The 26,522-nt window shown below is 44.1% G+C and overlaps 1 protein-coding gene across 2 annotated transcripts in view; it reads left to right on the top strand.

Moving 5' to 3' along the window:
* Positions 1–26,522, top strand: part of LOC111951802 (inositol polyphosphate-5-phosphatase A-like) — a 273,107-nt gene that overhangs the window by 96,872 nt on the left and 149,713 nt on the right. For both annotated transcript variants that reach the window (XM_023970029.2, XM_023970028.2), the window contains exons 3-4: positions 8,413–8,513; positions 9,318–9,405. In XM_023970029.2, coding sequence (XP_023825797.1) covers positions 8,413–8,513; positions 9,318–9,405 — 189 coding nt within the window. The remainder of the gene's footprint in view (positions 1–8,412; positions 8,514–9,317; positions 9,406–26,522) is intronic.

Genomic DNA, 26,522 nt, shown 5'->3' with positions numbered 1-26,522 from the left:
CCTACAACTATAGTGTCGTCTGCAAACTTGTGGATTGAGTTGGAAGTGTGCATGGCCACGCAGTCATGGGTGAACGGAGTACAGGAGAGGGCTGAGAACGCACCCATGTGGGGTGAGTAAACATACCAGCCAGCTGGTCTGCACATGCTTTGAGGACGCGGCTAGGAATGCGGTCTGGGCAGGTAGCCCTGCGAGGGTTAACGCGTTTAAATGTTTTACTCATGTTGGCCATGGAGAAGGAGAGCCGACAGGCTTTGGTAGCGGGCCGTGTCAGTGGCACTGTATTGTCCTCAAAGCAAGCAAAGAAGTTGTTTAATTTGTCTGGGAGCAAGATTTGATGTCCGCGACAGAGCTGGTTTTCTTTTTGTAATCCGTCATTGACTGTACACCCTGCCACATACATCTCGTGTTTGAGCCGTTGAATTGCGACTCTACTTTGTCTCTCTACTGACGCTTTGCTTGTTTGATTGCCTTGCGGAGGGAGTGGTTGCACTTTGTATTCGGTTGTGTTTCTGGTCGCCTTGCCATGATTAAAAGCGGTGGTTCGCACTTTCAGTTTTGCACGAATGCTGCCATCAATCAAACGGTTTCTGGTTGGGGAAGGTTTTAATGGTCACGGAGGGTATGAAATCTCCGATGCGCTTGCTAATAAACTCGCTCACTGAGTCAGCGTATACGTCAATGTTATTGTCTGAGGCTATCCGGAACATATCCCGGTCCACGTGATCTAAGCAATCAGGGGGGAGGGGATATTCACGGCTGTGACTATAATCGAAGAGAACTCTCTTGGAAGATAATTCTTACCAGAGAGATGTTTGTTTCTGTCGGCGTGATGCGTGAAGAAACCGGGTGGCTGTACCGACTCTGACAACATATCCCAAGTGAGCCATGTTTCCGTGAAACGGAGAATGTTACAATCTCTGATGTCTCTTTGGAAGGAAACTCGTGCCCTAATTTCGAACACATTGTTATCTAGAGATTGGACATTGGCGGGTAATATGCTCGGAAGCGGTGGATGGTGTTCTCGCCTTCTGAGTCTGACCAGCAGGCCGCTCCGTCTGCCTCTCCTGCGGCGAGTGCGTTGTTTTTGGTCGGCCTCTGGGATAAGATCCCATGTCCAGGGTGGAGGTCCGAACAAAGGATCCACTTCGGGAAAGACGTATTCCTGGTCGTAATGATGGTAAGTTGACACCGCTTTTATATCCAATAGTTCTTCCAGGCTGTATGTAATAACACTAGAGATTATCTGGGCTAACAATGTAAGAAATAATACAAACAAAAACCAATAACTGCATAGTTTTCTAAGGACCTGAAGCGAGGTGACCATCTCTGTCGGCGCCATCATACAGGAAGCGGAGGGAGTGAAGGGAGGGGAAGAGTGAGAGCACACCCGAGAGGGGAGCCTACGTTTCCATGGAGTGTGTCTGCCCCAAGTCCCACCATTCACCCTTGTACCACACAGCCTGGGCCTCAAGTGACAGTGGCAAGGGTTTTGGAGTTGTTTTTAAAAGTGGTAGGAACTTGTATCTGTTCCAGAGCTTGTAATGGATTCCAACAAGAAACTGGGCGGGGTTGACCATCTTGACCAACTGAGGCGCTATTACAATGTTGGACGCACAAGCATACATTTATGGAAGTATGTGTTTTGGTGGATGCTCATTTCCATCATAAATGCGTACATTGTGTGGGGGAACCTGCAAATGCCCCTCCCAGAAATCGCAGGCGCTGGTCCACAAAGGCATTCGAAATGCAGCTTGTGCATTCACTTTGTGATAATGCTACAGTGGCAGGAAGAGGGGAGCCAAGACTGTGGCACCAGGGCGTGTGGAACTCATTAGAAAGCAGGTGAAGTTTGAAGGGCGCAAGAGAGGGTGTGTGGTGTGCATCCAGAGTGGTTGCAGGTCAAAGAGTGGGAGATGTTGAAGAAACCTCCTTCTGGTGCTCTATGTGTTCTGTGCAACTTTGCAGGGTGGGGTTGTGCTTCCAGAAGTTCCATGACATATTGTTGGGTAAAGACAAACACTAAGGTGAAAGTGTAAAATATGAATTTGTCCTACAGATCTTTTAGGGAAATGGTGTACTTGAAAAAAAATAGTCTTTGAACAGTTGTGTTTTGCATGTTCTCTCTTTGTCTATCTAATACTTGTTGCATTCACTGAATTGTTGTCAAAGTAAGCTACTGTACTATTTCTAGATTTTGTGTCAGGCCTGGTCTGTACTTAATCTTGAAAGATACTGTATATTTTGAAATGGTCTCTGAGTAATTTTTTGCATTTTACATTGTTACAGAAGTAAGAATTGTCAATCAAATAGCCTACTTTGTGTGGGTTTTGACATACTGTCTGAATATTGTCCTCTGATGTAACGGCAGTCTAAGTCGTCCTCCTCCTCAGACGAGGAGAGGCGAGAAGGATCGGTGGACCAATGTGCAGCGTGGTAACTTTCCATGATTTAATCTACACAAAGAACAAGAAAAAATACAAATGAACTAACCGTCACAGTCCCGTGTGGCACAAACACTGACACAGGAAACAACCACCCACAAATCCCCAACACAAAACAAGCCACCTATATATGATTCTCAATCAGGGACAACGATTGACAGCTGCCTCTGATTGAGAACCATATTAGGCTGAACACAGAAACAGACAAACTAGACACACAACATAGAATGCCCACCCAGCTCACGTCCTGACCAACACTAAAACAAGCACAACACATAAGAACTCTGGTCAGGACGTTACATCTGATCACATTTTGGAGATAAAAAAAATATATTTATAGGTATAATATATTATACTTGGTACATTTTAAAGTAATTTAGTCAATTACTACAATTTTAAAAACTAGAGCTTTTTGTTGTTGAGTGTTCATCGTGTTTTGATAGTGAGTGTCTTTACAGAATGGAAGACAAAATGAGTGTTACTCCCATTGACATGAATGTGGTGTCATATTAAAGAAGAGGTTGTGCTCTTTAAAACTACTTATAAGTCAAAGTGTAATTGTCATTTGTTCTTTGTTTTTGAGCTATGTCTGTGTGAGAGAATTTGATTTATCTGGAAAACTCTCAGTAATCTACAGCATCGTTCTAGAATTCTATTGGGGTCGGATGGGTTAGATAACTGTTATTGACCGACGTCGGTTCAATGACTTGAATTCCATTTAGTTAGTACTTTTTTTCTGCGAGCTCAACACATGATCTCTCTAGAGATTTGGGACATGTCCAACTCATCCTAGAAAAAGCGCAGATAACGTGGTCATTCTCTACAATGACCAGAATCCATTGTGCCTACAGCTGCCTGTTCTGATAGGCTCCTTCCCGTCCAGGATTGTTATTTAGCAGTGTTAAAAGTATGCCTTATCTACTTTGAAGAACTGCTGAAATAATGATTTTGTCAGACAGCAGGCAGTGAATAAAGGATGGTTTATTAATAAGTGATAAGCAACAATTGGCAGTCACTACCGTTATCAGAGTTTTGTTAATGAAATAATAGTCATCATACCAAAAACAAATATGTAATATACACAACCAAAATATTTTATTTAAGTCAGGTAATGTGAACCAACGTAAAAAAAAAAGTAATTGCTCAGCACGAATGATCCCTCAGTCTATTTGCATTGGAAACCTTACCTGGCTGTCATGGGCCACTGGCCTCACAGGTTAGAGCGTTGGGCCAGTAACCGAAAGGTTGCTGGATCGAATCCCCGAGCTGACAAGCTAAGAATCTGTCGTTCTGCCCCTGAGCAAGGCAGTTAACCCACTGTTGCCCGGGCACCGATTCAGAGGGGTTGGGTTAAATGCGGAGGACACATTATAGTTGAATGCATTCAGTTGTACAACTGACTAGGTATCCATCCCCCTTTCCTTTCCAGTCACATGACTTAGAGAAATTAGGTAGTCATTACTAGAGTACATGGCTAATTTATTCTAAGTTGTTATATGATTCGGGAGAATATTCATAATTTTAAAATGTTTTTTTCCCCTGATTTATTGCCGAACTGTGTGCATGAATTTTTTTTATACACGTGAGGAGTGTGTGACATATACAGTGCCTTCGGAAAGTATTCAGACCCCTTGACTTTTTTATTTATTTTGGTCAGGGAGGTGACCAAGAACCTGATGGTCACTCTGACAGCTCTAGAGTTCCTCTGTGGAGATGGGAGAGCCTTCCAGAAGGACAACCATCTCTGCAGCACTCCACCAATCAGGCCTTTATGGTAGTGGGAAGATGGAAGCCACTCCTCGGTAAAAGGCACATGACAGGCCGCTTGGAGTTCGCCAAAAGGCACCTAAAGACACTCAGATCATGAGAAAGAAGATTGGTCTGATTTAAACCTGGTCTGATTAAACCAAGATTGAACTCTTTGGCCTGAATGCCAAGCGTCATGTCTGGAGGAAACCTGGCACCCGCCCTATGGTGAAACATGGTGGTGGCAGCATCATGCTGTGGGGATGTTTTTCAGCGGTAGGGACTGGGAGACTAGTCAGGATCGAGGTAAAGATGAACGGAGCAAAGTACAGAGATCCTTGATGAAAACCTGCTCCAGAGCGCTCAGGACCTCAGACTGGGGCAAAGGTTTACCTTTGAACAGGACAATGACCCTAAGCACACAGCAAAGACAACGCAGGAGTGGCTTCGCGACAAGTCTCTGAATGTCCTTGAGTGGCCAAGCCAGAGCCCGGACTTGAACCCGATTGAACATCTCTGGATTGACCTGAAAATAGCTGTGCAGCGACACTCCCCATCCAACCTGACAGAGCTCTAGAGGATCTGCAGAGAAGAATGGGGAAAAACTCCCCAAATACAGGTGTGCCAAGCTTGTAGCGACATATCCAAGAAGACTCGAGGCTGTAATCGCTTCCAAAGGTTCTTCAACAAAGTTCTGAGTAAAGGGTCTTAATACTTAAGTAAATGTGATATTTCAGTTTTTAATAAATTAGCAACAATTAAGAAAAACTGTTTTGCTTTGTCATTATGGGGTATTGTGTGTGTAGATTGTCGAGGGGGGGGGGAAAGAATTTAATCAATTTTAGAATAGGGCTGTAACGTAACAAAATGTGGAAAAAGGCAAGGGGTCTGAGTACTTTCCGAAGGCACTGTATTTGGCTGTGTGACTCAAAAGTGAATGAAAGGTTGTGTTTGTGCGTGTCTGTGCGTATGCACATGTGTGTGTATGATTATAGATGAATAGATTCAGTGTTGTAAAGTCTGGAGTGAATGAACGGCAACAGATGGACAGAGTTTAGTGTTTAGAAAAGACTTCTCGTCACATCACATGCCCATTTGATCCCCCCCTCCTCACACTGTTCTCTCCAGCCACGCTATTTTCCATCTCCCAATCAAGACCATGAAATAGGAGTCATCCTCCCTAAATTACAGCCCATCAAAGGCCCTCTGTGAGAAAATTCAGAGAAACATGGGCCTTTTTTCCCACCCATGTGCATCATTAGTCTTTTTTTAAATCTGGCACTGGAATTCACTTCTAAGAACATTCAATGGTGTGCGCGTCAGTGCGTTGTGTCATTGACGGGATGTATTTATAGACGCTAGGATGTATATTATTTGATAGGACGTGTATATTTTTCCAGACGCTCAAGGCACTTTAGTCTTCAGTGAGTGTATGAGAATGATGAAGAGATGGCGAGAACGATCATTACATAATGCATTTGTGTAGAGCAAGCACATTTTGTCCATTCACCTGCCATGGCAAAGTGAAACGTACTGTATTTAAACAGCTTTTTAAATACAGTAACACCACGCTCCGTCTGAGTGAGTCGGCTTCACCAAGTAGGTATGCTGACTACCGTTGATACAGTAGTTTTCAGGAACAGTAACTGTGACTCATTCCAGCCAGCTGCCCTCCTACATCCACATCCAGGCATCAGGCAGAGATCCCCAGGGATTGAAGGCTCATAACACAAACATGGCATATCTCACCTCACTGCAGTCTGCAACTCAGAACCCAGGCTGCTGTGACGACACACATTAAACGAGTCAGTCTGATAGCAGCTGTGTTAGGTTAGCCGTGGAAGTGGTGCGCTTGATGTGAGCCAGTGGTCACAAAAGCAGTGGGGATCTGATACCATTTTTACACTACTGAGCCAAACTGTTCCAAGCCAAGCTGTACTGGGCGGGCCTGGTTACGAATCCAACATAGTTGCTGAAGAAAATATCACACCCAGCACATTACGGTTTGCTTCAGCCCTATAGTGTGAATCAGGCATGAGTTTAGATGTAGGCTGATATACATGGATTTGTACTGGTGGAGATCAATGATGTGTGTTTTACAGTTAGGTATTGATTTAAATGAAGAATGGAAAATGTCTCCAAACTGAGAACTAGACTTACGAGCTAGGCCTTTTGGTTATTATTTTCCGCATAATTAGCCTACATTGTTTGCTCATCAAATAAAACAAGCTCCTTTATATATTCCAGGGTAGTGTGTAAGTAAATATTAAAGGATGAGAATATGTCATTGCTATAACTAAGGGAATTTCCTAGGAATCCAAACCGATACAGAGTTGTGGGAGAGAGAGGACGCACCCCTTTGACAAACATGTCGCCGTCTCACAACAGTTCAGAGGTGGAGAGATTTCTGCTGTGCGGTACCTGTGTCATCACAAGTGCGGTGTGGTCTAATGGCATCAACCGTATAGCAACTTCTACGCTACCAAGAGAGTTCCCTGCATCTGATAGAAGTCAACTGCTCTTTAGGCTGGCACCACTTTGACCACTGTACATATGTGTTTATTTGCCTTCGATTGAGAATCAATCTGTGAACTATATCTCTTAGTCTGAAATGAAAATGAACAGATCGATCAAAAGGTGCCTCTGAGGGTAGATAGAATGGGCCAATTCTTTGGCATTCAGAAAGATGGAGGAAACTTGGGATAGTTGTTATTGTTTGGCCTTGTATCAATAGCATTTCTGATTCTAGTAATAGGATTAAATTGGGCTTCAGGATACTGAGTCTGTAGGCCTATGAGAAACTAGAGCTGGAGTTACACTGCCTGGAAAAAAAACAAACAGAAAATGCACACTTGGACAAATACAAACACACACAAGCACAAAATACACACACAAAGTCCAGCATTTTCCCTCTCGCATGTCCACAGTTTCACACACAGTGTAACTTGGCTAGCTAAAGCTCCTTGAGAGTCGAAGCTTTCCAGTGGATGCTGATAGGTCCACTAATCCGTCTAAGTTTGAGAAGCCTGGTTCTTAGGGGCCCAGTGACAAGCCAAAGGTTGATAGAAAATCCATAGTGTTATTGCCTTACATTACTTTTATTTGATTTTGCCTTTAGTAATAATAATGCAGGAGGGTGGAGTGGAGTAGGAGCAGAGTAGGCCTCCAGGCCTGGACCAGACTTAACACCCCCCCGGGGGGCCACATTTCCTGGGTGACCATGATCTACGGCCTGCCCACCATCCATAGCCCGACCCTTTGAGTGCTTATGAGTGCTATAATTCACTCAGCTATGGATTTTCCGTTATGGGTTGGCACCTCTAAACACTCTGGGCTCGCTGGCAGTGCACTCAGAAACACCTCTTAGTGTTAGGGGACATGGGAGAGGTCATGTGACTGGAGTGGAAATGACTCTGTAATAACTCTCTCTGCTCTGACCAGGTATTTGTTAACCTGATCTCAGATCTGTTTGTGCTGTCTTGCCAATAACCATAGATATTGGCAAGACAGCCCAAACAGATCTGGGACCAGGGCAGGTGTTTATCAGTGTAGATCACCAACATCAGTATGTATTATTTTCTGACAGTAGGCCTATGATCAGTCACCTTTATTTTCTGGTGTTTCCTATATTCTGACATAATAATGTTGACATTTCCTGATAGTGAGAGACTCGTTATTGATCTAGTGAGATGTTTCTAACTCCCGGCGTTGTCCGTCATACCCTGCACACAGTGCCCGATACACATCCGTGATGACTCATGGAACAAGCAAGCGACATGCCTTCTGTCTGACACTATACCGTACAGTACCTGGGACAGTTTGGCCTGTTGACTATAATGTATCTTGGCCTCTGATAGTCATTTTTGCCCCCAGTTTTGAGTGTTACCCAGCTTCTTTCCACCTCCAAAATCACCAGACCTTATTAGGGTTGCACTGTGGAGTAAATGGGTGCTTGTTGCGTGGTTGTGTTTTATGAGGGAGTTTTAAATCCCTTAATTCAGCTATTTGTGGGAATCTGAAATCTGACTCTGCCGGCTGTTTAGAGGACAGGGCTCTCTTGAAGAACGCTTCTTTTATCAATTCTAAGTTTAGAATGATATGTCATTTGGGTGAGAAGTTCCTTGTGCCGTGAATGATTATGACCTGGATGAAATGACATCGAGCAAGTAGTCGTGTCTAGACAGTCGTTTAATGCTATGCCTTGTTCTCTTCTCCTCTGCAGACTGTCCAATCACACAAGCCCCACTTCATCGCAGTGCACTGTCAAGAGGTGGGCGGGAAGAACTACGATGCGTCCATGTCGCGCGTAGATTGTTTTGTCAAGTAAGTTACCTCACACTTGATGGTCCCCCTTCAAATTTCCCTTCACTGAAGAATTGCAGCCAACTCTAGTGTTCATAGCAACCCTAGTGGTGATTTATGGGTTATTTTTCTGTCAAGACGACAACCACTGCCTTGGTCCACAGGAAAATAAGGACCAAAACTATGTGAAAGTGAGTGAACAACTCCACCTTCTGGTGACCGCTTATTTGGTTTCATGTTTGGTGTTCAAAGAATTAAAAGAATGTACTATACGACCATCATTATTGAATAAACTGTTTTGCAGGGCTTATTTGTGTAGCTAGTCTTTCTTGTTTAGTCATAGGATGTACAAACTGAATGCTTTAGGTCAATGGGGGTGTATAAGATATTTGATATTTGTTAACAAGATTTTATCAAGTGCTCTCTTATGTAACGTCTTTCAAACAATTTAGGGTGTCCTGGTGTGAACTTTATTAGGAGGGGGATATTGATAAGCAGAATAGACTGTCTGAGGCCTCAACAGATTTAACAGTATCCTAATACAGTCACAATCTCCTGTTCCTAATCCCGTCTCCCTTAAAGGGCAATTAAGGAAGTTAATTGCAGTTTGCATGGAGTTGAAGGTAATTTGGCTAGCCATTGCTAACTAGCGTTAGCGCAATGACTGAAAGTGTATCGGAACAGCTAGCATGGAAGAACTACATTTCCACCATGTTCATATTTATCCTACATATCATCATGTTGTTGATTTAAAGGAAGATAAATACATCAACCCATGTATTTGAAGACTGATGGGGCCATATTGTGATGTGTCCTCTCTTCTAGAGAGCTGCTGTCCAGTGATGCCATGAAGGAGTACAGCAGAGCCCGTGTCTACCTCGACGAGAACTACAAATCCCAGGAACATTTCACAGTAAGTGCGGGTGGTCCATTTGCCCCTGCTAAGTGGTTCTCTTCTTGTAGATCTCAGGAGATTTGTTTACCGCACACAGTCTTAACTCACCACAGATGTGTTGCATTCACCCGGGTGTTGCACAGCAGCCATTTTCATCAGAAAGCTCTAGACCATTGTTGCCCAACGGGCCCGCAGGTAGTTTTATTTGCAACCCCCCCCCCATAAGACTGTAACAGCACCAGGAAATCAGCTCCAGGTTATTTTAATTTGGAATACAATACTGTTCCTAAGTATTCTGTTCCTAAATACTGTTCCTAAGTATTCCCACGCATAATAGAGTGACACGTGATCGTATACAAATGTAAGGAAGATTTGAAATTATGTTTTAGTCAAATATTATATCTGTTTTGTCTTCTTGTGGTCAATTTGGAGTCTACAAATTATTTATAATTATGTTTTGGCCAACCGACAACCCGCTCGAGAAAATATTGGCCTGCGGCTCAATCTAGTTGATGATCCCTGCTCTAGACACATCAGTTGTGACATTAGATAAGACGGCTGAGGGAAGTTTTAAGTTGAAGCTGGGGGCACACAGATGCTAGAAGGAAGAGAATTAAGAAAATCAATCAAGTATTAATTTTCCACAGCTGTGTGGACCCCTGCATTTTATTAGAATGTGCAATAATGGTAGACCACCACAAGGTGGTGCTAGATGGTCTGGAATGTTTTGTGGATTTAGAAACCAGCTGCAACTTTAAGTGTTATCAGCTAATAGTTGGTTGTGGCTTTTGTTATTTTACATGATTTTTTTTTTTTAATATGTTTTTATTTTACACGATATGTTGGTCTTTGTTGCCCTCATTAGTCTGCTTATGTAATAGCCTATACATGTTGTAGTTGGCAATTTATATTACAGAGAGTCTGATGGATCATGCGTATTAGTTACTGCAGTCATTATTTTGCACATTATGTCATAATTATCACAAAGATGTGGTCCAAATTGTTGCTCAGTTCATTTTGCGGCCTTTTCCCTCAAAATCATGCACAACTACACGTCAGTTGCATTGCATGACCTCTTGGTGGAGCCAGATACTCAGTGTTGATTATAATCTCAATATTAGTCTTCAACATCCAGACACCAGGCCCCCCCCCCCATCTGAGCACGCACATACACCGTTTTATTCCCTCGCATGATTACCACAAAAGCAATTTGTTTTATAATGCTATCCATTTAATGCTGATAGCATGTTGCTCCCAACAGTACATTTGGAAGTAAACAAGAATGTTGGTTCTAGTTAATTCCCTGACTCTTGACCACATAAAGAGAGGGGGATAGATGTGATTTAATCCCCCCCCCCCCCCCCCACTGCTGTGACTTCTGAGCCGTGCCTGTCATGGTTTTCCTCTCTATTCTTCTAGAAGGTACTGTATTACTACCGTGGTACACATACTACCACCGTCACCGCCAGTCCAAAATGTTATTTTCATAAACATATTATGAACATATCGCAAACGTATGCCCCCCACTGCAAAAAAAAATTATGAGCTGACGTTTCGCTTAAACAATGACGTTTTGATGATTTCTCCCAGGTTTATTTTAGACTCTCACATCTTGGATAAGCGTAGATGTGCACCAATTACTGTTCTAGTTCTAGACTGTTTCTATGTTGGAGAAGTAACTTTCCTCTAAATCAATTTGTGCAAAGCGAACCACAAAATAAACATGTTTATAGATATTCAAATCGAGGCCACAGTAAATATGGATACAGACTGTCCAGTGCGCCTCACACAGGGCTTGCCATTTAGACGACATGACATCATCACTCATATTTGTTTTCTCAACCTTCGATTTCTGCTCGAGGGTAATTGTTTGTTGTCTGCTCTGCCTGTCAATTTCCAGATAATGTAAAGTGGCAATCCCCGCGTGGCTCCCGGAGCCTACCAGTAACGGCTGCCGAGCGGATGTGCTATAATGTAGTGTAAGTGTATGGTAACGACCTGAGGGAGTGTTTAGTTTACCTGTCCTGTCTCTATGTTGAATACGGTGGCTGGGTGGGGGTCGCCATATGCTTCACTCGCACCACAGCAGGAGCAGCGTCACCGTGCCACGGCTGAGTGTGTGCGAGCTGTGTCAGTGAGCTGTGTTTGGGTAATTTGAGCACGCCTCTTAATTTACCAAGGAAGCACTGGCTGATTCTTCTGTTTTGTAAAGAGACGAATATGTCAACAGGTTAAAATGGTCAAAGAGGGGTCTGGTTTTGTGTGTGCTATGCTTTTCGTTGGTATAGAGAAGGCTATAGGCCCTACGGGTACACTGTCAAATATAACATTTTGAGGGTCCCCCCCCCGTGTGATAACCTGGACTAAGTTTTATGTCCAACATGAGTACACTGGTGGGCTACCAGTGTATCCTAGCAAACGCTGGTCCTAACTCCATACCGGTCTGTCAGCCAGACCAGTGTTGGATGTAGGCAGACATTGAGGGAAGCTGGCCAGCCTTCACATATCTCCCAGAGGGAGGGTGTGTGTGCTGTGCAGTGATGGTGGGGGGGGTTGAGTGACACATCCTCCTCTGGGGGGCCTGGTGTTTTACGGCGCTGTTAAGGTATACAGCAGGTAAAATGTCAATTAGGAAAGCCCGCCCTGATAACCTTAACTCCCAATCCACTTGTTCCAGGCCATTAATATTTATCACAGGCCCAGCCCTTTGGGCTGCTGGGGCGTCATGTGGAATGATGTTCACTAATGCCTTGCCTTTATTACCTAGGAAAGCGTTCCTCACACGCTGACTGGGGTCTGTGTGTCGGCAAAAACACACCACCCTCACAGTTATTGTCACGGCACTCACTCTGTTCCTATGCTTCATAGCCGAAGTATAACAGTATGTATTACAAACACACACACACACACCTTCAGCATCGAGTGACATACAAATTAACACACATACACACACAATCCCCCCCCTTACACAGCTCTCAGTTGTTCCAGAGAATTGTAATGGGAAATTAAAGGCGTCCTCCCTTGCTCCACAGGACAGGAGTGCGAGGCCAGAGGATAAATCAGGCTCTGTGCTCTGACAGGAATCTCACTCCACTTCCGCATCCGTGTCCGTTCTCATCCCTGCAGCTGCGGCCCAGGGTCACATTGGCTTAATCTGTTTAGCTGCTATTTGTGCTGGGTGCTGTCTTTGACGACTCCACTGGACGTTTTGATTGGATTTCCCTGGTGGTGTGGCGACTAGGGAGTGTTGTCACCCTGAGAGACGCTCGGAGCACTCCCATCAGCCTCCCGCACCGTCTATCCAGTTAGCTCTGCATGTAGTGTGTACGCACCTACATACCTGCACCTACATGCCTGCACCTACGTTCTGTGTACACACACTGACACAGACTCAAAGGAAGGTATGTATTCCTAAACTTTCAAATTAGGAAGTTCTATCAATTTGTTTTTTGTCCTATCAAGATTTACTTTGAAACTTCTTTAGTTTTAACATAATATTTCCCAGCTGTTTTCTCATCACACCTAATGGTTGCTCCTCAGTAGCTCTGTTCTATATTTTTTTATTTAACCTTTATTTAACTAGGCAAGTCAGTTAAGAACAAATTCTTATTTACAATGACGGGCTACCCCGGATGACGCTGGGCCAATTGTGCGCCGCCCTACGGGACCTCCCGATCAGGGCTGGTTGTGATACAGCCTGGAATCGAACCAAGGATCTGTAGCGACGCCTCTAGCACTGAGATGCAGTGCCTTAAGCCGCTGCGCCACTCCTCGGGAGTCCCTATCTCCTGTTGTTCGGATGAGGGAAGTGGTGCTGATGGCTGAACTCATCCACAGTCATCCCCAGGCAGGCAGGTGTCATCGTCATGTTGTCCCCTCAGCCCTGGGCCACTTTAGAGGCATGTCAGGAACTGCCAGCAGCACCCCAGCCTGCTCCCAAGGTGTAGCCTTAATTCCTTCTGCCTCCAGCAGGCCACAGTAATACAATCATCCAAACTGTACCCAGCGCAGCACATCACCCAGGAATTTATGAACACTTAGTGGCCCTCTGCGGTGACAGGGCAAGTGTGTTCGCTGTGTTCGCTTGCGTCATCACCTATTTTCACGGTGCACCACCATCTCCCCTCCCCCTTTAAGTCCAGATGATGGGGGCTTGTTTCATCTCCTACCCCTTAAGCAACTCCTCCTCTGCTTTAACATACACAGGGAATGAACGAGAGGGAGTGTGTGGGGGTCACGGCAGGGGGGTTGCTACACTGGTTTACACACACAGGTTAAAGAGGAGGACCAACCCCCCCCCTCCCACCCAACGCACACACACTCTGCCCTCATGGTCTGGGGGAAGGCGTCAAGTGCGTAAGCAGGTTAAGATATTGCAAACTAAATCTCTAGGCTCTTATTTCAATATGGTCAGAAGTACTGAGCACACCGAGGCAATTTGAATGGAGTAGATGTCAGCAGGGTAATATTGTTGGGAAATAACTCTCCCTCACCATAAGTCATGCACTCAGGGCATGCAAGTAAGTGCATGCATACACCCTCACTCACTCACTCACGTACACACATACTCACACTCACTCACGTACACACACACTCACTCAGGACATGTGTTGAGCGACAATCAATGAAACTGCCATCAGAAGTGAATTATGAGGGACAGAGAGCGGGCTGTGCCTCCTTGGTAACATTTTACTTAAAACGGTATATATAATTAATGGATTGAGAACAGAGGCAGAAAAATGTATGGAACTCAGCCTATGCCCTCCTCTGGACCATCACAAAAATAAGTGTCTGGCACATATACACATGCAAGCACACGCACTCACGCTCACACACACCGTCCGTCCCACTCACCCTCATAAACAGAGCTCTGATAAAGTGTTTGTGTGTGGTGGGATTGGTTTAGTAGGGGCAGCAGGCAGGACCTGGGTTGGGAGTAAATCAGATCTGTCTGGCGGGTGGGGGGGGGGGCGCCAGGCACAGATAATGATGTGATTCCAGCATGCGATGTCCAGGCGCACCCCGCCACCGTACATTATGATGTGCTTCCCCCAGCCGGCGAGGGGCAGAGTGAAGGTGAGCCTGTCATATTGATCTATTTAGAGCTAAAATATGAGCCACTTTACTCTGCTTCCCAGCGCAGTGATGTGAAAAATAATAACTCGGACCAAAATTAAAAATATTGATCGCTTAGGAGGTGTTGAGAGCGAATTAACACCCACTGAAGGATTTTTCTGAAGGAGGGCTGGGTGAAGGATGTTGGTGCGCCGGACTGTAAATATATCTGACCGTATAATACTCCTCTACCCGAAAATTATAGTACTATACGGCACTGCCAGGTTGTGTTCTGTATATTTCCCTGATCCAAATGAACAGGGCTAGGAAGTAGCTCTCTCGTCATCCACTTTGTCATTGATTGATCTGGTCTTGACTCCATAATCTGGCATTAGCCCTGCTTTATTCAGGGCCCTCAGTAACGGATGAGTTGACACCCTTGCCGTCAAACGTCTGGGAAAACAATTGCCACAAGGTTCATTTTATTGCCTGCTCCATGGGTTTGTGAGCAGGCAGGAGGTATCCTCTGCCCGGCTCCTGATGAATAGTTGCGCTGAGCAGGTGGGAATGAAAATGAGAGGGGAGAGGCCATGCATGGGGGAACAGAGTTAGACGGCCTGCCGCAAATCAAAAAAATAATAATTGGAACCTTAATGTATATGTGAGATGATGTTCCGTTGCTTTCATGATGAGGTCTATCAAGTGTCCTTATCAATTGTGTACCTTGTCCCGCCTCATCTCATTTTGAAATTGGTTAAGTTATATCCGTAACTCGTCTTATGCAATGCAATATGCCGCAAGTCAAAAACAAATGTAAACCACTTAAAACATCCAAAACCTCATACTTAACTTTCCTATTCACAACTGCTATCAATTGACTACAAGGACGTTTGTTTTCTGTGTCCTACGAGCGAGTGAATATCTAGAGATTTGATGAGCAGGCAGAGAGCGATAGTGAGTTGGTGTTTAGTGGAGACTTGAGGCATTGGGATCACATGCTGAGCGTTGACATCAGTGAAGGCACTATCTGGCGACGTCTCCTCCGGTCCATGGCTCTCTTCTGCTCTCCTCTCCTGGTGAAAGCTGCTCTCTGTGCCTGGCGTCAGGCCCTGCCCATAGCTACTAGCTGATCTGATCCCCATATGTATTGATTCATGCAGCAGCACCAGATTTGCATGACCCAGCTGACCAGGCAGATACTGCCAATTATTTCCCCATTAGCTAATCTCTCTGGCTTGATTTCCATAATCCTCCCGCTATTGAGAGGCCACACAGGCCCCCAGCTCTCTGGAGAACATAGACACAGCCCCCCTCCACCTCCACACGCACACAGACGCTAAAATAAGTAACAATAACCATGCGCTAATACATTCTCAAACCACACCAACTAATTCTCATTAGAACCAAAAATAAATAAAATACACAGAGGTTTAACGTCACTTTCTAAGAGAGATTTCTCCCATAATAAACGTCACCAATCATAGCAAGTGTCCACACCCTTGTCTAAACTGCGATTATCCTCATAACCATCCTGTGAATACAGTTGGCTGGTCCCACTGACATCCCTGTGAGAGGCACTTGCCGCTGAGAGTGTGTGCTTTTATGATTTGTGATTGTGTTGTGTGTGTTGGAGTGTCAGGGGAGGCGTTGTTAAATGGCTCCCGGCGTCTCTTTAAGCCCTCAGGAACATGATCATATTTCAGCTACCCCAGTCCCTCTCAAGGGCTCCCTTCTAGCTCTCAGAGAGGTCTTCACAATACATCAGGCTGCTGGTGTTATTATCGCTGAAAAAATGGTGGTATATAGGGAGATGTTAACTTGTATAACCCTGTTTATTTTTAGCATTTGGATTTAAATGTACTGTATGTTTTTGATCAATCAGATGGTGAACTTCATAAAATCTGGGTTTCCTCAATGTGCTGTAGTGACTGTTTTAGTGATTAAAATAGTCACCAAGTCTGTGTACTTCTATACAGATCCTACACATATCACGCAAGCAGCGTTTCCCCTATATGCATTTAGCAGAGGCGAAGCGCCGCTGCTAAATAGTGGCCAGCCCAATTTGTTTTAAAATAATAATGTACTGTATGTAGAAATGATAATGGAGCAATATATAAGATTACTCCCCACAAATTTTGCCACCGCTGCTGAAAATAATTCTAGGGGAAACACTACCCAAGGCATAATTTAAATAATCCATTTAAACAATGCTTCAATTCCCGCCATGCACTCCTGTATGGTATATTCTGTACAGAAAGTATGCATTCCCTGCGTATGGATGGTATAGACCGACAGCGCTCTCTAAGAGGTTTGCTTTAATGACATGAGACTGACTTTGGTTACCCTTGATATTTGGAGTCTTGTGTGTGAGGGTGCCAGTGTCTAGGGCTCCCCTACCCCCTGAAGACATCAGCATTGTTAATGTAGCTAAGAGTGCTTTAATGCTGAGAATGAGGCATGACCTACCTACGCCCGTGTGTCTATGACCTGCATCTCTGTGCGTTTCAATGTGTATCGGCTTACTCATGTTTTGCTGATGTCTACTACTTAGTCTTACTAATATTTTGGTGATACTCTTCCCGGGTGGGACAACTTATAGATCTGTTAATGGGTATGGGGAGGTTTGCCCCTTTCTGTCAAATGAGGTCATTTCTTGACAATATTTCTGTCCATTTAAGGGACCCTTTTTGGCTTAAGAGCACCCCCACAGGTGAAAGTGATTTTATAGCCTCCTTAACTGTAATACACCAGTGGAAATGGTGATATGGATTATCTATCTATAAAGACAAGATCCACCACCTCCCACAACTCTATCCCAGGAGCTTTCCCAATGGTCCTATCGTGTTTGGGGGGGGGGACTCACCGTGTAGGCCCAGTCCGATTGATCTTATTCGCCTTCCGCTGGAATTCTCGTTGAGCGACAGTTTGCATTGATTGCGGAGGAGAACTTGCCACCCCCACCTCTCCAAATGAGCGGATAATTAAAAGGCCAGCTTCCACAAACAGCCAGTCAACAGGCGACATGATGGATTGTATTGCCCTGGAAGCTGACCAACGCAACGCCCCCTTTGGAAGAGCAGGTCCTCAGCCAGGTCCCCAGGTGTCTATTACCATGGCCTGATCAGAAATGCAGGGCAACACCCACTGCTAATTAAACACCCAGAGGTCGCCTTTGTTTTTCTGCCCACTGTTGTCTCTCTTCATTATTGGATTGCATTTAATATTTCATGAAGCCGTGGCTGGTGGCCATTGAGGGGTTTTGGGGGACAGCCCTCAACAGTGGACACAGATTACTTCTATGCTGGAGCAGAGAGGCACAGGTCACTATAATAGTCGTTCTCTTTTGAGTTACTTTTTGACTCACTCTGTATTCAACATACTAAACACATTTCAACAAATTCGATTTCTGAGTAACAGGAGGTATAGAATAGGACTAGATGCACAGTCCAGCAGTATGATAGCAAACACTATGTCCATGCTGTCCCATTGGACACTGGTCATATCACCTAACACAGACCGGTCAGATGTACGACATGGTTTCCATGGCAATGGTATCACTTAGCAACAGTGGACTGGACTGATCCCTGAGTGATCCATGGGCCTTCAGGAACAAATGGCCTCTTTTAATCAGGACATCCCTCCCCTGTCTGTCAACACGTGCCTCGTTAGCAGGTGATTGTGAGAGATGGGTGTGTACAGAGCAGCAGGGATATGATCCACGTGACTCTGTACAGAGTGGTACTGTATGGGTATTTAGAGACTGGAGACCTCAGTGTGTGTCGGTTGCAGCACCACCAGCGGGAGTAAAGATGACTGTGTGTCATATGGAAGGTAAAAAAAAAAAAGTAGATCCGTGGTTCTAATGGCATTATGGTCCGTCAGGGCGATACAGCCGTAGGAGGAGTGTGTTTGGCGGTCCCTGACTGGCCCCTAACCGGTCTGATTGGGGTAATTGCTAGAGCCGCTGGTCTCCATGGCTGTCAGTTTTGTCGGTTAATAAGACCAAACAATGTGATCATCTCATTTCCGTCCTCACTTACACAGCACCTCACATGGGGTAGGATGGTGGCTTCAGACAGTCACACGCACACACAAATACACACAAACACACAGAGGGAAAGGAAGGTTAACGTAGGAACCCATTTATTTCACTCTAACCATCACAATGACTCTAAATGGCCTTTCAAAACCAAAGAAAGGAGGGACCAAAATAATCTAATAACCCAATTACTGCTGGGCTTCATTCTGGAGTTAAGTGCATTTTTATTGTGTAACTTTTCTCTTTTTTCTTCTACTCTCTTAGCCTACCCCCCCTTTTATTTTCCTCCTTCTTCAGCAAGCGCTCCCTCCATGCCACTTCTCATCTAATATCGCCATAATTGGGTTTGGTTCTACAAATCAAATTTCTCCAATTGGGTTATCCTCCGAAATTGGAGAGGTCCCTTGGCCGGCATGGGCAGGGAGTTAATCTGCTTTTGTTAAGCCCCCTCGGTGGCAGTGCCGGCAACAGGGGCCACCGCGCCAGTTAAAGTATTCGCCTGTCACTGTGGACACACTCGTAATTTAGGCCCCCACACCACCCACCCTGCATCCCACGCACACGCCGCCATACCCTGATTCCCCTTGTGCAAATAATGACATTCGAATCGAGCATTAACAAGCTTAATTACTTTAAAATTGTCATTTTAATTTACACTGATATAGTATTGATCACACAAGCAGAGATTAAGGCCCTCACTGGAGCGGATGATGTGGAATTAAACAGGGCTGGGGTCCTCCTGGGGACCCGCCTGTCCCGCCGCAGCCAGAAGAGGAATGGTATTTCTCCGTAATGAACTGGCAGCATGCGCAGACATGAATCTCTGGCCCGCTGGAAAAGGATGGAAATAATGGGGTTTGGGGAGCCATGGAGGGTTATTCATTCACTGCCATGCACCAATTCTCCTGTGATTCATCCGAGGGGTCCCGGTGCTGCGTGTTTGCCTGCGACATTCCGTCTGGCTGACCTTTCCGGGCTAAGTGTATATATATTCCCCTCCGTAGGGAGACGCCCGGGCAGGTGAGGAGGGGGAGGGAGCATTTTCAGGGAGCCATCAGCCTCTAATCCAAACATTGCCAACAGAGAAAGTGTCTGTCCGTGATCCCTTCTCTCATCCTCGATCATCAGCCCTGTCGGAAAACAGGACACTTCCCTGGTGGAATTGATCTGGGCGGTCTAGCCGTGTGTCACGTACAGCTGGTTAATATCAGAGAAATCGTTACATTAAATCCAAGCAATTTCTTTCTTGTTTACCGGCCTGTTTTGGAGTAATTATAGCTGTGGAACTAACCCCCTTGACACATATCTCTGAAGAGAACTCAAACAATCTCTCTCCACACACACACGTGCATTTTAAGTCGAGGAAGCACTTAAACCTATAGATCTGATAGGAATTAGACCATAGCTGTCTATAAATGTATAAAGAAGGGCTAATATATTGCAACAGCTACCTTTTTAAAGCTACCTCCCTTTTGACAGAGGTGTATTCTTGCTCTAATAAAGTTGTAGAATGTTTGTAGAAACAAAGTTAGATTATTTTAGAATGTTGTTGTTGATCGTCACAATCCTGAACTGAATAATATTCTTGTGAGACCTCGGGTCAACATTCTCGATGTGTTTTACCTTGATTTGCAATTGTTTGAATTGGGGGGGGCCAAAGTCAAAACCTGATGACCAAAGACTTCGTAGTCCACGTTCGTCCTTGAGCTAGCGTAGGTTCTTAAGAGTCCAAAAGCACCAAAGCAGATTGGAAAAAATGTTGCGAATATGCGTGAAGGTCTCAGGCTCTCTGCTCATTGCATTACCACACCTGGATGTCGTGGGGTGGAAGCCATTCCAACGATGAGGAAGAACAATAGCACCTTTTTCCCCTGGCTGGCATGACTTCCCATGCTGGATCCCCAGGATGTCTCCAATACATATAATGGACTTGGCAAGGCCTGGGGTGGCCCGGCTTAGGCCTTCTACTCCACTCTGTCATCCAATCACCTTATTCTTATGCTCTTGCATTATTTAGTCAACCAGCCGTCCATTTACATCAACCCGTAACCAAACCGCTACACTGCCTCACACACCGCAGAGGCACTTAATAGAATTAGCAGATATTGTGCAGCACATTTTAAACACATACAGTACCAACTGCACTCTCCCTCCCCGACTCCCTTTCTGCATATAGCAGTCCAGTCCTCTTCCTTAGTCCCTCTTACTGCGGTGCTCTTTCTAGTGGTCTTTCTTCTATCCTCTACTGTATCCTCTACTGTAGTTGTGTACCTCTCCTATCTGACATTGCTTATTTTTATTAATTCATATATTTTTTACCCCTTTTTCTCCCCAATATCGTGGGATCCAATTGGTAGTTAGTCTTGTCTCATCGCTGCAACTACCGTATAGACTCGGGAGAGGCGAAGGGTCGAGAGCCGTGCGTCCTCCGAAACACGACCCAACCAAGCCGCACTGCTTCTTGACACAATGTCCACTTAACCCGGAAGCCAGCCGCACCAATGTGTCGGAGGAAACACCGTGCATCTGGTGACCGTCTCAGCGTACACGACGCCCGGCCCGCCACAGGAGTCTCTGGTGCGCGATGCCGGCCAATCCCTACCCTAACCCGGATGACGCTGAGCCAATTGTGCGCCGCCCCACGGGTCTCACAGTCGCGGGCGGCTGCGACAGAGCCTGGACTCGAACCCTAGTGGCACAGCTAGCACTGCGATGCAGTGCCTTAGACCACTGCGCCACTCGGCAGGCAACATTGCTTCTTATCATATAATGGTTCAGTCTTTCTGTCTTGGTTGTCACGTAGACGTGTGTTTATGGTTGATAAAATCACATCTGGCATTTGTGCTGCTATTTTACCGGTATTCATTCTATTTTGTAGGCCCGATGTCTGTTACTCTCCACTGAAATAGAATCTGTTCATTCTTATTGCACACACAGTTTCCTAATCTGATTTTGGGAAATGTTTTGCATCTCTGTTTGTGTAGCAGTAGCACATAAATAGACCAACTGATACAAATTAAACATTCACATGATTGGAACTTGCAGTCATGTGTCCCCATCTGAATGATTCTTTCCCATCTCGACACTTCAATGCTGTAATTGTTAATATATATTTTTAATCAGTCTCATATGCTTTGCCCCTTGTGATTTACCGGAAGATGCACATTGAATCACACTACAAATTGTTATAGCCCCTCATCTTCTAACCATATATTACAAATCGATTTGTAATGGCTCTTAGTTGGGGTTCAAGGAAATGAACAATCCCTTTGTCCCCTACCTCCCATACCCAGCCACCCCCTGTCCCTCTATTGGCCATAAAAGAGCTGTACGCTCCCAATGAGGGGATGGCTTCCTTCTCCTTCTGCAGGTCTAATAACAAGCCCTTTCTTCCTGTCCCAGACCTTCTCCAATTGATTTGTGCCAGGAAAATTAATGCAGTCTCTCCAAGGTCCTGGGGGTCAGAGGCAGAGCGCGTTCCTGCAGATGAAGGGGCGGTGCTGGGTAGAAATGAACAGCAGTAGCCCTACCATGGGACTTCTGGAGTTCCCTGATGAAAGCTGCTATTGGGTTCCGAAGAGGGCGAAAGGCACTGCTTTATGATGTATTGTTAGTGGGATGTTGTCAAACACCAAATGCATCTGGGAAGGTATTTGATGTTCACAATGCCAGACCGTGTGATTCACATCAAATAGGTCTGCCTGGAATTGATGGGGTGAAGTATAACTTTTTACATGCAGTCGGTAACTGGTTGAAAGGAATCATTTGCAGCTGGGTTGGCTGCAAATATCCAAACTAAGCTAGTTTGAGCCACAGAAACCTGTATTTGAACCCCTCGATGACACAGAATTGGTCTCTTTATAACAGCATAAAGTAAGCATACCCATACTACTGTAAGTAATTCTCTCCAAGTGGGGTTTAATCTCACACAAAGTTCAAGCCCACAATGGCTCCCTGTGTGTGAGGCACTCCTTGGCTAAATACTAACTCATTAAGAACTGGCTAATTAGATTGGGTGCTATGGTCTTTCAAAGAGATTCAAACTCGTTAATTTGAACGGCCTAATTGCAGCACTTTTTGCGGGGGAACATCTTTCAAAGCCATCCCGGTTGGCCTGAGATGAAGGGCTTCCACAGTGGCCATAGAGCATGGAGGTATCGTGTCCTGGAACTCTCTACTGTATGCCTCACTTGTTCCTCTGTGGAAGATACAGTGCCTAGAGAAAGTATTCCCATTTTGTACTGTTACAGCCTGAATTAAAATTTGTTACATTTAGATTTTTTTTGTCACTGGTCTACAGACAATAGCCCATACTGTCATTGAATTTATTTTGTTTATTATTATTAATTAAAAATGGAAAGCTGCAATTTTTGGAGTCAATAAGTATTCAACCCCTTTGTTATGGCAAGCCTAAATAAAATTAAAAGACAAGTCACTTTGTCAGTTAGGTTAGTATTGTGATCCAGAATCAGGGAGAAAAGAAGGAAGCCTGTACCGAATACGAATATTGCATCCTGTTTGCACTAAAGTAATACTTAAAAATATGTGGCAAGCAATTAACACTTTGTATTCAGGACAAAAAGTTATGTTTGGGGCAAATCCAATTCAACACATTACTGTGTACCACTCTCCATATTTTCAAACAAATTGGTGGCAGCATCATGTTATGGGTATGCTTGTAATCGTTAAGGACTGGGGAGTTTTTCAGGAAAATAAATGAACGGAATGGAGCTGATCGCAGGCAAAATATTGGAGGAAACCTGGTTCAGTCTACTATCCATCGGATAGTACACTGGAGTTGCTTACACTGGAGTTGCTTACCAAAAAAACAGTTAATGTTCCTGAGTGGCCGAGTTAGTTTTGACTTAAATGTACCTGTGTAGACTTAAAAATGTTGCATAATCCAGGCGTGGAAAGCTCTTAGAGACTTACCAAGAAAGACTTACAGGTCTAATCACATATTGACTCAGAATAGTTATGTGAATGAAATATTTTTGTAAATCATTTTCAATAAATGTGCAAAAAAAAAGCACCTTTTCACTTTGCCATTATGGGGTATTGTGTGTAGATGGGTAAGATAAATATGTGTGGAACTCTATGTGAACCCTGTATTTGATGAATATACAGTTGAAGTCGGAAGTTTACATACACCTTAGCCAAATGCCTTTAAACTCAGTTTTTCACAATTCCTGACATTTAATCCTAGTAAATATTCGGATCACCACTTTATTTTAAGAACGTGAAATGCCAGAATAATAGTAGAGAGAATGATTTATTACAGCTTTTATTTCTTTCATCACGTTCCCAGTGGGTCTGAAGTTTACGTACACTCAATTAGTATTTGGTAGCATTGCCTTTAAATTGTTTAACTTGGGTCAAATGTTTCGGGTAGCCTTCCACAAGCTTCCCACAATAAGTTGGGTGAATTTTGGCCCATTCCTCCTGACAGAGCTGGTGTAACTGAGTCAGGTTTGCAGACCTCCTTGCTCGCACACACTTTTTCTATAGAATTGAGGTCAGGGCTTTGTGATGGCCATTCCAATACCTTGACTTTGTCGTCCTTAAGCCATTTTGCTACAACTTTGGAAGTATGCTTGGAGTCATTGTCCATTTGGAAGACCCATTTGCAACCAAGCTTTAACTTCCTGACTGATGTCTTGAGATGTTGCTTCAATATATCCACATAATTTTCCTCCCTCATGTTGCCATCTATTTTGTGAAGTGCACCAGTCCCTCCTACAGCAAAGCACCCCCACAACATGATGCTGCCACCCCCGTGCTTCACGGTTGGGATGGTGTTCTTCGGCTTGCAAGCCTCCCCCTTTTTCCTCCAAACATAACGATGGTCATTATGGCCAAACAGTTATATTTTTGTTTCATCGGACCAGAGGACATTTCTCCAAAAAGTACGATCTTTGTCCCCATGTGCAGTWGCAAACCGTAGTCTGGCTTTTTTATGGCGGTTTTGGAGCAGTGACTTCTTCCTTGCTGAACGGCCTTTCAGGATATGTCGCTATAGGACTCGTTTTACTGTGGATATAGATACTTTTATACCTGTTTCCTCCAGCATCTATCACAAGGTCCTTTGCTGTTGTTCTGGGATTGATTTGCAGTTTTCGCACCATAGTATGTTCATCTCTAGGAGACAGAACGCGTCTCCTTCCTGAGTGGTATGACGGCTTCGTGGTCCCATGGTGTTTATACTTTCGTACTATTGTTTGTACAGATGAACGTGGTACCTTCAGGCATTTGGAAATTGCTCCCAAGGATGAACCAGACTTGTGGAGGTCTAGAATTTTTTTTGATTTTCCCATGATGTCAAGCTAAGAGGCATTGAGTTTGAAGGTAGACCTTGAAATACATCCACAGGTACACCTCCAATTGACTCAAATGATGTCAATTAGCCTATCAGAAGCTTCTAAAGCTGTTTAAAGGCACAGTCAATTTAGTGTATGTGAACTTCTGACCCACTGGAATTGTGATACAGTGAAATAATCTCTGTAAACAATTGTTGGAAAAATGACTTGTGTCATACACAAAGTAGATGTTCTAACTGACTTGTCAAAACTATAGTTTATTAACAAGAAATGTGTGGAGTGGTTGAAAAACGAGCTTTAAGTGTATGTAAACTTCCGACTTCAACTGTATATACTGTTCTCTCTTGTCATGAAGCATCTAGTGTTCATATTCTAGCTATAGGACAGCTAGCGAGTGATACAACTGCTGAGGACTTGTCTGACCTTAGCAAACCATCCTTGTACTCTAAGATGCTTCATGGCTGGTTAAAACTCCTACAAAATCCTGTTTATCCTCAACATTAAGTTAAGGGATTACATATTCTCAGTCAGAGCTTTCATGTGAATAACTGTTTCCAGTTTAAATGAAATTTGATTGGTTGCCTACACATATTTCGCAATGTTAGCACAGGTGCAGCGAAATGCTTTTTTTTTCTCCAACAGTGCAGCATACTTTAACTAACAATGTAAAACAATACACACAAATCCCAACATTTTTAGATTTTTTTTGCAGACATTTTCTCTTTTGGTGGCCTCTGGTACATTCGAATGCTAGATTGACATTTGAACCTGCAACTATCAGGAAATAACATTGATTACAAAAATGTAAAAAATATAAAAATGTTAGTTATATCAGCTGTTGTACAATATGATATAAAACACAGGAAAAACATACTTTTGACTGCACTGGGCCTTTAACATATCCTGTAAATCTGCTGACTTTTACAGGCTTCACACTTACTTTTAAGAGGTATTTACTCAGCTATCTGCAATACCGTTATGATTGAAGAATGAAGCCGGTGTTAAACATGGGCTTTGCTACACAGAGAGTAGCAGTTGACTACTCCGGTGTCAGCACTTTGATTAAATCAGTAGACCTACAGCAATATCTTTGAAAATACCATATAAGTATCATTAAGTATCACTTTTAAAACAATTCAATCTGTTTTACTTTCATCATATTTTGGACCAGAGAAAGGGTATGTCTCCACTAACCTACCTATTGTTTGAAAGTTAAGGAGCCAAATAAACCGCTCTCTTACAGATACAATTCGGCAGGCCGCTGACGAGTCACTCACTTTTAACATCACTGTCTGGCAAGTCCTAATCAAATCAAATCACATATTTAGCGGATGTTATTGCAGGTGTAGCGAAATGCTTGTGTTCCTAGCTCCAGGTGTGCAGTAATATCTAACAATTCACAACAATACACACAAATCTAAAAGTAAAATAATGGAATTTAGGAATATATAAATATTAGGACGAGCAGTGTCAGAGCGGCATTGACTAAAATACAGTAGAATGGAATACATTATATACATATGAAATGAGTAAAGCAGTATGGAAATATTATTAAAGTGACTAGTGTTCCATTATTAAAGTGACCAGTAATTCCATGTCTATGTATATAGGATAGCAGCCTCTAAGGTGCAGGGTTGAGTAACTGAGTGGTATCTGGCTAGTGATGGCCTTGAGATAGCTGTTTTTCAGTCCCAGCTTTGATGCACCTGTGGTTGCCGGCGGTG

Source organism: Salvelinus sp. IW2-2015, linkage group LG25 (genome assembly GCF_002910315.2).
Source record: "Salvelinus sp. IW2-2015 linkage group LG25, ASM291031v2, whole genome shotgun sequence".
NCBI lineage: Eukaryota > Metazoa > Chordata > Actinopteri > Salmoniformes > Salmonidae > Salvelinus > Salvelinus sp. IW2-2015.
The sequence above is the reverse complement of the archived record's forward strand: the minus strand, read 5'-3'. Positions and strand labels throughout refer to the sequence as shown.